The following is a 12889-nucleotide window of genomic DNA, read 5'->3' as shown; positions in this document are numbered from 1 at the left end:
ACAAAATTCTTTATTAAATCATTAATTTGAGAACTCATGACTGGAATGGTTTAATCAAAGCTGACCAGCCATCAACAGATTGATCATTTCATTATATTGTGCCTGAATATACATTTTAATGACAAATTACGTTCTGAAAACCTTTATATTATAATACATAGTTAATTAGTATAAATTAAGACTGGAATTTACAAGCCTCACAAAAAAATATACAAAATAAAAATAAAGTAATTATATCAATACATTAAAGCATACCGTTAATTATATTGTTTATTGTCTGTAAATGGAAAAATTATTAATTATTGTTAAAAATGAAAGCGAATTTCTGAATAATGGTTAGTAAATAAAATAAATTATTATTTATTTAAAGTAAAATGATTAATGTTTTTTCAAAACCAAGAAATATAATGTTATCAGTTTAATTCAAAAATATATTAATAAACTTATGATTAATATTATAAGTAGGTATATTGATATTCAATAAGTAGAATAATATAATTATTTATTAATTAATCGCAATCTAATGTCTCCGTCAAACCCAGTGCATACATAAATATAAAAATTATATACATTGATTGTTAACAAAATGATAATTTCAATAAGTATGTTAAAATTAATTTGGACAGTTCTTAGCTTTTTAAGGAATACTATACAATAAATAATAGTATTCTAAATAACACAACGAGTATATTATATTTAAATATCAATATTTGATAATATAGCAATTACAATACTTGTATTATAATGATATGAGATACTATAGAATCTACAGAGTAAATAACTATTAGATTTATATTTATCATGACACTCAGAATTAAATATAACAATACTAAACCAAACCTTATTTCCTAAATATACCCAGTAAAATAAAATAACTTATTTAAATGACAATTATAGTATATAGTATATAATCTATATTCAATATAAGTAATAGTAAAATAGATACCTTATTATACTATTAAGTCTAATTTAATAGTTAGTTTAAATTAATAACTAATTCATAAAGTGTTTCTGATCATACAGTAACTATTCACTACTTTTAAAACTAATTTAAGGCTAAGATGCTATGTAAAAAATATTTGATTTTCTTAACACTTACATAACTTCAAATTAACTTACCTATTTAAAAAGCAATTTCACTATACAAGAAAAGTATTTATTAAAGTAAAAAAATATAAACATTTTCATGAACAATATCCAATAAAATAAAAAAATCAACTAAGTCTATGTCATTTTAATAAAATTAAATATTTAAAAACTGTACATTATTCATAATTATAATAACTATACTTAATTTAACTTTATCTAATAAATATAAATGCAGAAATATTGTAACTCTGCATGCAACAGAATATTTTATAAATCCTACTTTCACACATGTAAGATTTCCATTTGGTACCGCAATTCTACGTTTGTATAAATAATTAAATAAAAATAATGTTACATAGGTACTATGATTTTCCTAAATGTCATGTAACCATAAAAAAATAACAGTTATATCTCTATAAAAGTTTAATAATTAATAACTATTGTTGTCCGTACATAATACAATTATTTTAAAATAATGATTCTTTAAATTAATATGTATGTAATAAAATTTTTAACAATAGTTTTATATACATAAAAAAAAAAAAAATAGATTTCAAAATAATTTAGGTATTCTATACTTTAAAATTTAGGTTAGGTTAAATCTTTATTAAGACTGTGCTGGGATACAATTATAATTTACAAAATATATTTATACATGCTTCCATAGAAGCAATAACCATAGCACAACATTCTACAATAACAAAACTAATAAACATAATTTAAACTAAAATCTCTAAAAACCAAATGGGTCATTTGGTTATACTAACAATTGTTTTTCTATTTGAGAAGTTTCTAACCATAAAGATTATATTTCATCTGCATTTGTGGTGTCATTTTGATAAATATTTTGAATATTTTATTATATTGCATTCTGATTGCATAGACGTCGTGTTACACGTGCTGTTGATGCTACTGTAGCTAATGCATATGAAGGTTTTGATTCATCCTTTATTCTATCAAAATAAAAAATATTATAAATGTACAATAAAAATAATCCTAAAGCATAATGTCTTTTAGAAATAAATGTATACTAAAACTATAGGAACACTCACTTAGCTATTATTTTTGTTGGTGTTGATGATCTTGTTGATCTAATACTAGTTTTATTAAGGGTTACAACTTTAGTATTTTTCTTTCCATTTGCCGTTGCTTTTGAGTTACTCCTTGTAATTGTTATTGAAGAAGGGATTGCATTATTTTTTTTCACCAAACTGTTCTTATTTATTTCAACAGATAAGTTTGCAGCCCGACGGATATTTCTTATGGTTGAAAAAGTACTTTTTAATTTGGAATCCTCATTTTTTACGGTAGATCTTTTTGATCTAAGATTTGGTACTTGAAAATCACTCTGTGTATGATTTTTTGTTTTTAATTTCTTTTTGAGAACAGATGAAAGTCGGTTTTGCAATTTCTATTAGCAAATCAATATAGTTAATAAAATATTATAATAGCTAATTTATAACAGTTAACGGTATACCTTTTCAGATTGAACATGTTCTACATCACTATTTCCACTTTTACTACAACCCAGTTGTAGTACTTTATTACTTAGAGATGAATGGGGAGGAGGTTCAATATAATTATACATATTAACATTACAAGTATGTCGCTGAATACTGTATACTCCATTCGTAAATTGTTTACACTTGTCAACTTCAATATTTCTGAGTTCTCTCCATTGCTTACCAGCCATTTTTAAATATTCTTCCTTTCTTTAAAAAAAAAAAAAAAATGTATTTATTAAATTACATATTTAACAAAAAGTATTATTATTTTTTTTTATAATACAAATAAAAACCGTGACATAATTTGTGGCTATTGTGTGTCTAACAGTGACTTAAATTATTACATATATGGAACATTTAGGTGGTTCCTATCTTTACATTAGATAAAATAAGATAATGGGTGATTGAGATTTGACTGAGACGTTTTATAATTCTTTCTTATTTTCTAGAACTACCTGTCAGGGGTGGCCAAGGCAGTATTGACATTTTAATTTAATTTAAATTTGTAGTCCATCTTGACAATGACTAATCTTATTACCACAAAAAAGGTTGTATGATTTTATTTATACATTTTTATGTTGGAATAAGATAATCCTGGTAAGATTAGGGCTTTGGGAGAGCTGTGTGAAAATGTTGTGACCATATCTGTTTTAATGTTACAGGCTATGTTACTATGATCGGGTATCCACATAAATTATATATGCTTGCCTACAGACCTAGCAGTGCCACTGAAGTTTTGTTTTTTTCTTGCTAGTCGGATAGGTTAACTATGTTTTTAAAATTTGTCAGTATGCTTAATGAGACGCTAAATTTAACAAAACTGTTATCTTCAGTGCATTTGATAATATAGTTGATTGCTTCTAGTATAGGGTTTCTGCTGTATATATGGAATGTTTATCAGAAAGTTTAAACTGAATTACGGTGTCACCACATATGATTGCTGCTCCTACTCTATGTTTGTTTATTAATGTATCTGTGTAAATTTGTATATGTTAAAGCCAAATATCATAAAGCCAAAATATTTATAAATAAATCTAATATTTGAGACCAAATTTTACTTTAATGTAAAGCTAATTTAACACTTAATAACTATACAATTACATAATAACATATACTATGTGTTCACTTATTTAGGGAACACTAAAATTTTCGGTCGGATTGCATTAGGATGAATAATATTTTTTTTACAAGCTAGTGATATGTAAATATACATTTATAGACACTTTTCAACACTTTTATCATTTTGGTATGCAGATGAGGAGTACAATATGTTTTTCTAAAATAGCAACTATTTTGATGCATTAACCGTGGTTCTAAATTCAAAATTGATTGAATAAGAGCCATTTCAATTTAAAAAAATAAGATATTTTTGTGATTCATTAAAATGCATGAAACTACTAATAATTATTTATTATGGGTTTCTTTTTGAATATTTTTAAAAACTTTTTTTTTTTTTTTTAGTTGATACCTACATCAAAATAACATTAAAAATATAGGCCTTTCCGAGTATAATGTTAAAATAGGTGTTGCTATTTACAAAAACACATATTTTATTGTTCATGCGCATACCGGAAGGATAACAGTTTTGAAATGTTTCTATAAATGTGTATATATATAACGCTAGCTTGTAAAAAATTTGATTTATTCCAATACAACCCGACCAAGAAATTCAATGTTCTCTAAATTGATGAACACAGTATAATAATATATCAATTAAAAATCCAAAAAGAATATAATTTAAAATATTTCCTATAAAAATAAAATACTACATCATATAGATTATCACAATGGTTTAAAATTCCTTCTTAAATTGCTGCTTAAATACTATTTTTCTGAGTTTTGATACTGTATATTGTAAAAAATGATTTCACTTGAGGCATATAACACAGATATAATACACTTAAAGTATCATCCATGCATAAAAAATAAATACAAATAGATTAAAAATAGGTTTCCATTAAATTTAAACCAAATTTAAATTACTAAATAAAATGTTTACTCAGTAAGCCACTGCTGTTGTACACCAATCACTGATCCAGGTCGACATATACGGATCCATGCTATAGCTTCAATAGCAGTAAATGACCAATGCTTTACAATGTATGAAGCAATTAAACAACCAGTTCTACCCAAACCCGCTAAAAGATAAAAAAAAATTAAAATTTACAGTGTTATAAATTATGAATTAATTTAACCTTTACAATGAACTGCCACAGCTCCAGCAACATTTACTTTACTATTAATATTTGTATTTGTTGTGATTGTATTTGAATCTTTAATTTCATTGTTCATGGATACAACATTGGAATTTTCATTTATGTATTGCTCACATAGACACAAAAAACAATCAAGTATAGAATCTGTTGGTGGAGTACCATCAGTAAAAACCATATCTGTGTGCTGTATATTGGCAATTGCTACAAAAGTGCGTTTAGCATCATACGTTTTTTTACTGTTTAATCTTACTACGTGCTTGACATTGTTTTCTTTAAAGTATTGATAATAGTAAGCTGGAGAATGTATCTGATAGCCGGCTAATAATCAAATAATAAAAATTATTAAGTGTTATTGGTACAAGGTTAAATTTAATACAAATATAAAATATCATTACATTTATCAATATAATCTCGAGTATGCGGTGATGAAAATGCCAACAAGGTATTAGGTACAATCCAATTGATATCACCATATTTTACAGTCTATAAAAAGTTGAAAAATATTAATCAGAAAAAAATTGTTGTTTTATAAAACTTAGATACCTCATATTTTTCATATTCTTCTACATCAAAATCATCAAAGTCAAAAAATCTATACCATTTAGCTTTATATAAAGCATTAACACACTCTTCAACAGTAACTGAATATTCTGACTGTGGCAAGCAAGATGCATCCCTATTGTTAGATATTAATAATATTTATAATTATAATATTAAATGTTATGTGTAAATATTATTTAATTCATTAATATTTACCTGAATGGTAAATACTGATGCTTATATTCCTGTGATAAAATTTTATATGTTTGATGCGCTGTCCAATTTTTTTCAATAATCTAAGAAATAAATATTAATTAAAATATCTAAACTTTGTAAGTATTTTTTTATTAACTAACCATATATGAACAAATAATAAATGCAGAATTAGACAATTTCTTTTGATCACCTTTATGAGTGCAGTGAACCACTTTTTTATGCATCTAAAAAATAATCAAATACATTTGAGATTTAATTATACATATAGGACAAAACTAAATACAATAATGTTATACAATATTTCTAATATTTAATTTTTATGTAAATTAAACAATTTAATGTATATCTATAATAACAGTATTTTACAAAAAATAGTAATTTTTTATTTAAAATACATATACTATACACAACCTACAAGATGTTGAAAAAAATAAGTTTAAAACAATATTGTATTGGTATGTTTATACATATCATATATACATATTTTTTAATAGTATTTAAAATTGGTTTTAAAATTTTGGTTGATAATTATATTTGATTAAAACATTTCAAGGAATAAATTAAGTGAAATAATAAATTAATATAACATAAAAATGCTGATAAAAAATAAAACTGTTTACTAAGTTTATTTATTATATCATATTAATTAATATTGCAATTTCTGATATTTCAATTATAAAGTTTTTGATTTAAATCTATTATAATACAATATACCTATTTCTAAATTAAAAAAATATTTATGATTTTTACGTTTAAGTAAACATTTTCTTAATATAAATAAAGAAATATATAAAAATCTACAGAAATAAAACTGATCAAATGAATAATGAGGACATTAAGTAAAAAAATATAAAAAAAAACTAAAAAATATACTGATTTCCAACAGATATTTGATATAGATACAATATCAACATTTATTGATAATTATTAAAAAACAAACCAAAGTAAAAAGGTTCACAAAAGTTTTACTTACTTTAAATATTTCTCGTAGCATAGAAATATAGCGATATATCATAGCTAAATTCATTGGACCAAAATCGTTGAAAAAACTATCATATACTAGACTGTCGTCCACGTTTAAATAGTATACATTTTTATCGCTCAAAGATGTTTTCCATTCCTTGAACGACTGAAGCATTTGTGAATCCTTATTATTAGACAATACCATGAAATATAGCTGATCTGCAAATCAATTAATAGTAAACTATTATAAGTGCTTGAATACATATAGACAGATTTTATAAACTTACCTTTGATGAACTCGGACAATTCAGTGACTACCAATTTGTTGGCATGGTTGCTAGCCATAAATTTGTTAAATTCTGCAGACATGTTTTTCTTTTTGTTTTACGAAAAACTATAATATCACGCGACTAACAAAAAAATTGAAGATGTGTGATGTTTAATGTCCTTCCTACTACAAATACTTTAAAATCCCACGCATAGGTGATGAATTTCTATAAACACCTACACCAATACAACGCACAGTTCATATGTCCACCTACTCATATGGTAAAGTAGGTGCAGCTACCGGATTAATTTAATTTGCTTTTTCTGAGGGGAAAAAAACGGAATGTATTAGAATAAAGTAATTAACGGACAACATGAAGCGTATACAAGTACATGTATACATTTACGTTTTTAAAGTAATAAATACTACAAAGTACCTATTGTAGGCGTATGGTAATAAAAAATAAATAACGAATAAAATAATATCATGTTCTGTACATCGGAAAAATCGATATTCAATGAACGATCCGTAAACAGTAGAAAACGAACGTTATAAAATTGATTTTGATGTTGTCTGACAATTTTATAAAAAAAACGTTTGGTTAGGTTATAATACATTTATACGATATTATTATTGTCGTTGTCGGTATTCATTGGCAGGTAGCGAGGTTTTTATATACAAATAATATTGTAATATCAGCTCATAGAGTACTGTATCAGCTGAAAAGAATGTTTGATAACAACCGATGATTAGGTATGCGTTATCTGAGTGTATCAGATAATGCGTTTATAATATGTAATATTAATATTATTGTTATTATAATTTTTAAATATACGAAAACGGAGAGACAAGCCAATAAGGCTTGAGTAAGTTCAGCAAATTATCATTACGTTAAATCTCAAAGGGAACAGGAAAAAGTTTGAAATATGGAATTTTATTAAACATTTTTAAAAAATTGAAAAAATTAATGAATCTTTTGAATACTAAAAATCCATAATTTGAATACTTAAAATACTAAGACTAGATACATATCAAAAAACTATAATATTAAATATTTACATTTTTTTAAAAAAATCTATGTATATACATGGTATATTTTTTATCTCAGCACCGATTCAACCCTTTTAATGAACATTTATTGATGTCCAACTAAGAAGTCATCCTCATTTTATTCATATTTCCACAGTTGAGTTTCAAAATGTTATCTTTCTGTTTAATAATTGATTATAATTAATGTATTTGGTAGAATATTGAATTCATTGGCGATTTCACATTTTTTCACAGTTCCTTTTTCACCTTACTGTATTAAAATATATTATTATAATTAAAAATTTTACATGCATAATATAAATTAATAGTATTTAAATAATTAATAAGTACATTATACTTTACACTTAGTCACTTCTTAACTTTAAAATAAGAACACTAATCAAAGCAATATTTATGATAATTTTATTGGTTAAGCTGAATACACCTACAACAAAGAAGCATTTTAAAATTTTTATCTCATAGACGATTTCCTGTTGGTGTTATTATTTGAGACCCACTATTAAATAAGCGCTCAACGGATGTAGAAGATGGTAAAGTCGTGTTATGTTTGATAAAAATTTGTTTTATTATTGAATATGAATCAAAAACAGTTAAATCTTTATTATTAATATTTAAATATGATGAAACTTGACTTAATTAATTAACAAAACTTTTGTTTCTTTAGTTATTTACACTTAGTTCTAAATTGGAATATGAGTAACTTGGACTACTGAGAATACTAGGATCTTCAGATAAAATTTGAAAAAAAATCTTCATAGCTGCTATAACTGTCCAAATTTACATCTGTATTGAGAATATCGACTAAAGAAAAACTTATTGAAATATATTCTCCTATAAATATTTATTTACAGTAAGATTTATATCTTTTAAGTATCTATATCAGTTTGAATTGAAAATTACTACTTGCAGATAAAATGTATTTCTTACCTTTCATATTTTTCAAATCAATTATGTAATCAAATATTTTTTCAATACTATTAATTATTTTCATACTTAAAGTCTTATAATATATTATGTTATTCATTTTTATCATAAGAAGTCTTAATGCCAATATAGAAAGAGCCACATAGCCACAAAAAAACATAACTTTTCACTCATAAACTTGTCTAATAATATTGCCTAATATATAGTAGACCCATTACTTTATAGTACTCATTTAAGAATATCCATTCATTTTGTTTTATTTTGCTTAATTTTAAATCTTCAAAAATTAAAACCAAACTATCTTTGTAAGAGACTACCTTTTAAATAGCATTGTACATAGAACTCCATCTGGTAATAAATGGCACAGGAAATGTATAGTTACACAAGTCTGTTACTTTATCCGATACAATAGTGCTTCTGAAGTTTCAAAAAGAAAATAATTTTTTAAATACTGCTTTTGATATTTTATTGTAGGTATCTTGTTCTATATTTAATATGTCAGTTGAAGTGTTAAATTTAAAGAGTGAGCAGCACATGTAATATACCTTGGCAAATAAATAGAATTAGGGTCAAAATTCAATGAAGAAAAATCAATTATTTTTAAACAGGGAATGTTAAAATCGTTTGCTGTGCCTGAATTATTTATAATTTTGTTTTCATTATCGGAGTCACTTATAATAATTAAATAATTTAGATCAGTCATTAACATTTTTAGTATTATTAGAATTATCAATGGAATCAATATATTGGCTAGAAAATATGGGAAATACTTTACCAAAATTTGAAGTGTCGTCTATTACAACATATAAAACCTTTTCACAATTTATTTTATACTCATGCATTGTTTGAATTATTACCTTTGAAATATTTGCAGTATGTATAGTTCCTTTTTATCCGTTTACAAGCTTATACGTATGAATATCAGTTATAATTAGTTTAATTTATATAATGACAAGTTATTTCTAAATAACTTCTGTTGTTAGTAGGGCTCGGGAATTCTAGGAGTTAGCATGTTTTTAAATAAATATCAAAAACATAGCTATGTAATATAGAAATTTGTATCATAACAATACAAGTTTATATTTAAAATTTATAATTGCATATTTGCATATTTGACCATTATTCATTTATAAGTGCATATTTGACAATTATTTATATGAAGGAGTAAGTTTTTTAATTTAAAAAAAAAATATGAATTTATTTTTTCATCTATCACTAACTAAATTCAAAAAAAAAAATTTAAATTACAAAAGAACATATACATTCTGCAAAAATTGAAGGATCTGCACAAGCTAAAGCAATTGATGACAAAATTAGAAAAGTTTCGGAGAAAAATGTTGTATTTGATCAATTATAAAAATATCGAACATTTTAAATGGACAAAATGATAGTAGTAGTAACCTACAATTTTTTAATTTCGCACCAATAATTTCCGTAGACGTGGTATGTTCCTTTTCCAATTATAAAAATATTTTCGCTGATAACATGCAGTCATTCAAATGTCCCAATTTAAGAAAATATCTTTTAGTCCAATTTAATACTCAAGATAATTAGTTCTATATTAAAATAGAAAAAATGTATTAATTTAATTTATTTTTAAAATAATTTTAAATTTTTTGTTTTAGACAAAAACTCAATATAATTTGAAAACAAATCTGAAAAAAGAAAATAACTATCTCAGATCATCGTAGATATGATATATCTATTATATCTAAAAATATTATTATTTATTACTAATTTAATTTTTTATTTAATTAGTTATTATAAATATAATTTTTTTAAATGCATATTTTAACACCATATTTATTGGTTCTTTAGGGCAGTGGTTCTCAACCTTTTTTGATATAAGGCCCCTTAAATTTAATGTAAAACTGTCAAAGCCCCCTCAATCAAATCAATAATTAATTATTTATTGTTAATGGTATACTAAATTTACATTCACTATTTCACACAAATAAATTATTAAAATATAAAGAAAATAAATGTTTTTTTAATATATTTTTGAAATGTAATCCTATAATTGTATAAAACTTAAAACATATTTTTAATTTTTAATATTTTAGCTTTTACCGAAACCTGGTTGCATAATAATGTTAGTTCACTTGAACTCGGTCTCATAAATTATGAAATTTATAGATGTGATAGATTTTTTTTTATCTAGCTCGTCGACCAGAGGAGGAGGTGTCTTAATAGCAGTTGATAAAAAATATATTTCCTCACTAATTGATATTGATGTAAAATCATTAGAATCATGCTTTGTCTCTGTAAAAATTAATAACACTAAAAGTGTAATAGTGGGTTGTATCTACTTTCCGCCAACTTCTCCATCTTCTTTGTATATTGAATATTTTTCTATCTTAGATAATCTCATTTCTTCTCGCCCAAATGATGATCTTCTATTTTTCGGTGATTTTAATTTACCAAATTTAAATAAAACATCATTAAATGCTAACTTAAACCTATCCTCTCCTGAAGCTATTTTTTTGGAAAACGTAGCATTTCTTAATCTTTTTCAAATTAATACAATCTTCAATAGTTATGGTTAAATACTGGATCTTATAATATCCAATTCTAATTTTCATTTTAGATCGTTTAATAAGGATGCTAAAGTTCCTGAAGATAATTATCACCCTCCTATTAATGTCAATTACTCTCAGTTATACTCACCCTCTCCGCTATCTTTTTTCAGAGAAACCTATAACTGATATAAGGGTGAATATAATAATATATTATCTTTCCTTGGTTCAATAAACTGGACTGAAATTTTCAAAATTAGTAATGATGTTAAAACCATTATTGATGAATTTTATTCGCTCCTATTATATGTTATTAACATTTTTATTCCTAAAAAAAGATACTTCAAATCTAAATTTCCCTGTCGGTTTTCTAAAGACTTAATAAATTTAATTAAATTCAAAAAATACCAACATTCAATATTAAGTTATCTCACTCACACGATGATTACCAAAAATTTTCTTTCACGCGTGCTCAATGTAAAACCTTAAGTAAAATTGATTACTCCAAATACTTAATTAATATTCAAAAATCTTTTAAATCCCAGCCTAAGAAATTTTGTCGCCTAAGTTCAAGACTGCAATAACTCAAAAAAACTATTATTGAGATATCGACGCTTCAGTTCAAGACAGCAATTACTTAAAAATATTCAGAATTAAGTTATATACGTGATATTATTTGCAAAGTTACGACGATTTCGATTCTATAACGCAATAACTTTTAGTTGCATTATTCACCTCTAGAGGTCGTTTATTTCATTCTAAAACTAGTAGTTTCATAATTTGAGTTATTGCAGTCTTGAACTCGAAGCACCGATATTATCATGTATGTTTAAAGTCCAAAAAATAATTCTATCACCATAACAAAAAAAAAAAAAAAAAATGTGTAAAAAAATCAAAAAAAAACTATTTCCATTTTATGGAAGCATAGAAAAATGGACAAATAAATTAAACTTAGGATAAAATAATTTAATAATATAAACTTATAGGTAAATTAAATATGCCACTTTATAAATCTAAAACTAATATAGATAGAATTTTGAAGTGGGTTCTTACATACAGAAAACAAAATGTAGTTATTTATCAAAAGGCATTAAAAATTGTAATATAAATAATAAATAAGAATATTAAATATACAGCTAGTATTCTAGCTACTAATGAACTAAACTATAATTTTCTTAAATTTATCTTAGAGCAGTCTTATCATTCCGAGTATACAGAACCATTTTACACAGTCACAGTTTACAGTCTACTCCAATTACCACCTGTAAATGCGTTGTCTCCATTTCTTCCTATGCAGGCCAAAAAATGTGATAAATATAGATATAAATGTGTTAGGAACTATACATTTGTGGGATAAATTGTTTACATATGATGAATTAACAGAGAATATGAGACAAAAAAAATGATCCTATATACTCGTATGCAAACATATTAGAGAAAATTCGAATAAACAATATCAATCAATCTGACATAACAATAAATGAACGAAAAATTAATTTTAAGATTAATTTAAAAATGCTTATATTATAAAAATGGAAAAAAAAATTGAATATAACATTAATTAAACAAATATAATAATATAATAAATAAATAAATAAAAAT

The 12889-nt window shown here is 24.2% G+C and overlaps 1 protein-coding gene across 2 annotated transcripts; it reads right to left on the bottom strand.

Annotated features, from left to right (window-relative positions):
- Positions 1-1645: 1645 nt before the first annotated feature.
- Positions 1646-7493, bottom strand: LOC112679842 (dual specificity protein phosphatase CDC14A). 2 transcript variants are annotated; one of them, XM_025549769.1, is made up of 12 exons: positions 7234-7493; positions 6817-7120; positions 6540-6748; positions 5707-5790; positions 5567-5646; positions 5354-5486; positions 5206-5293; positions 4790-5128; positions 4594-4732; positions 2567-2801; positions 2142-2500; positions 1646-2042 (listed from the first exon to the last, which is right to left on the bottom strand). In XM_025549769.1, exons 2-12 carry the CDS (start codon positions 6896-6898, stop codon positions 1949-1951), a joined length of 1842 nt encoding a protein of 613 aa, XP_025405554.1. In that variant the 5' UTR covers positions 6899-7120; positions 7234-7493; the 3' UTR covers positions 1646-1948. The 2 variants fall into 2 exon arrangements, with proteins under 2 accessions (XP_025405554.1, XP_025405553.1); XM_025549768.1 differs by having other exon boundaries at positions 6817-7493.
- Between the last annotated feature and the right edge of the window lie 5396 nt (positions 7494-12889).

This window comes from Sipha flava, unplaced genomic scaffold, assembly GCF_003268045.1.
Source record: "Sipha flava isolate LNK unplaced genomic scaffold, YSA_version1 169_pilon_pilon, whole genome shotgun sequence".
Lineage (NCBI taxonomy): Eukaryota > Metazoa > Arthropoda > Insecta > Hemiptera > Aphididae > Sipha > Sipha flava.
The sequence above is the reverse complement of the archived record's forward strand: the minus strand, read 5'-3'. Positions and strand labels throughout refer to the sequence as shown.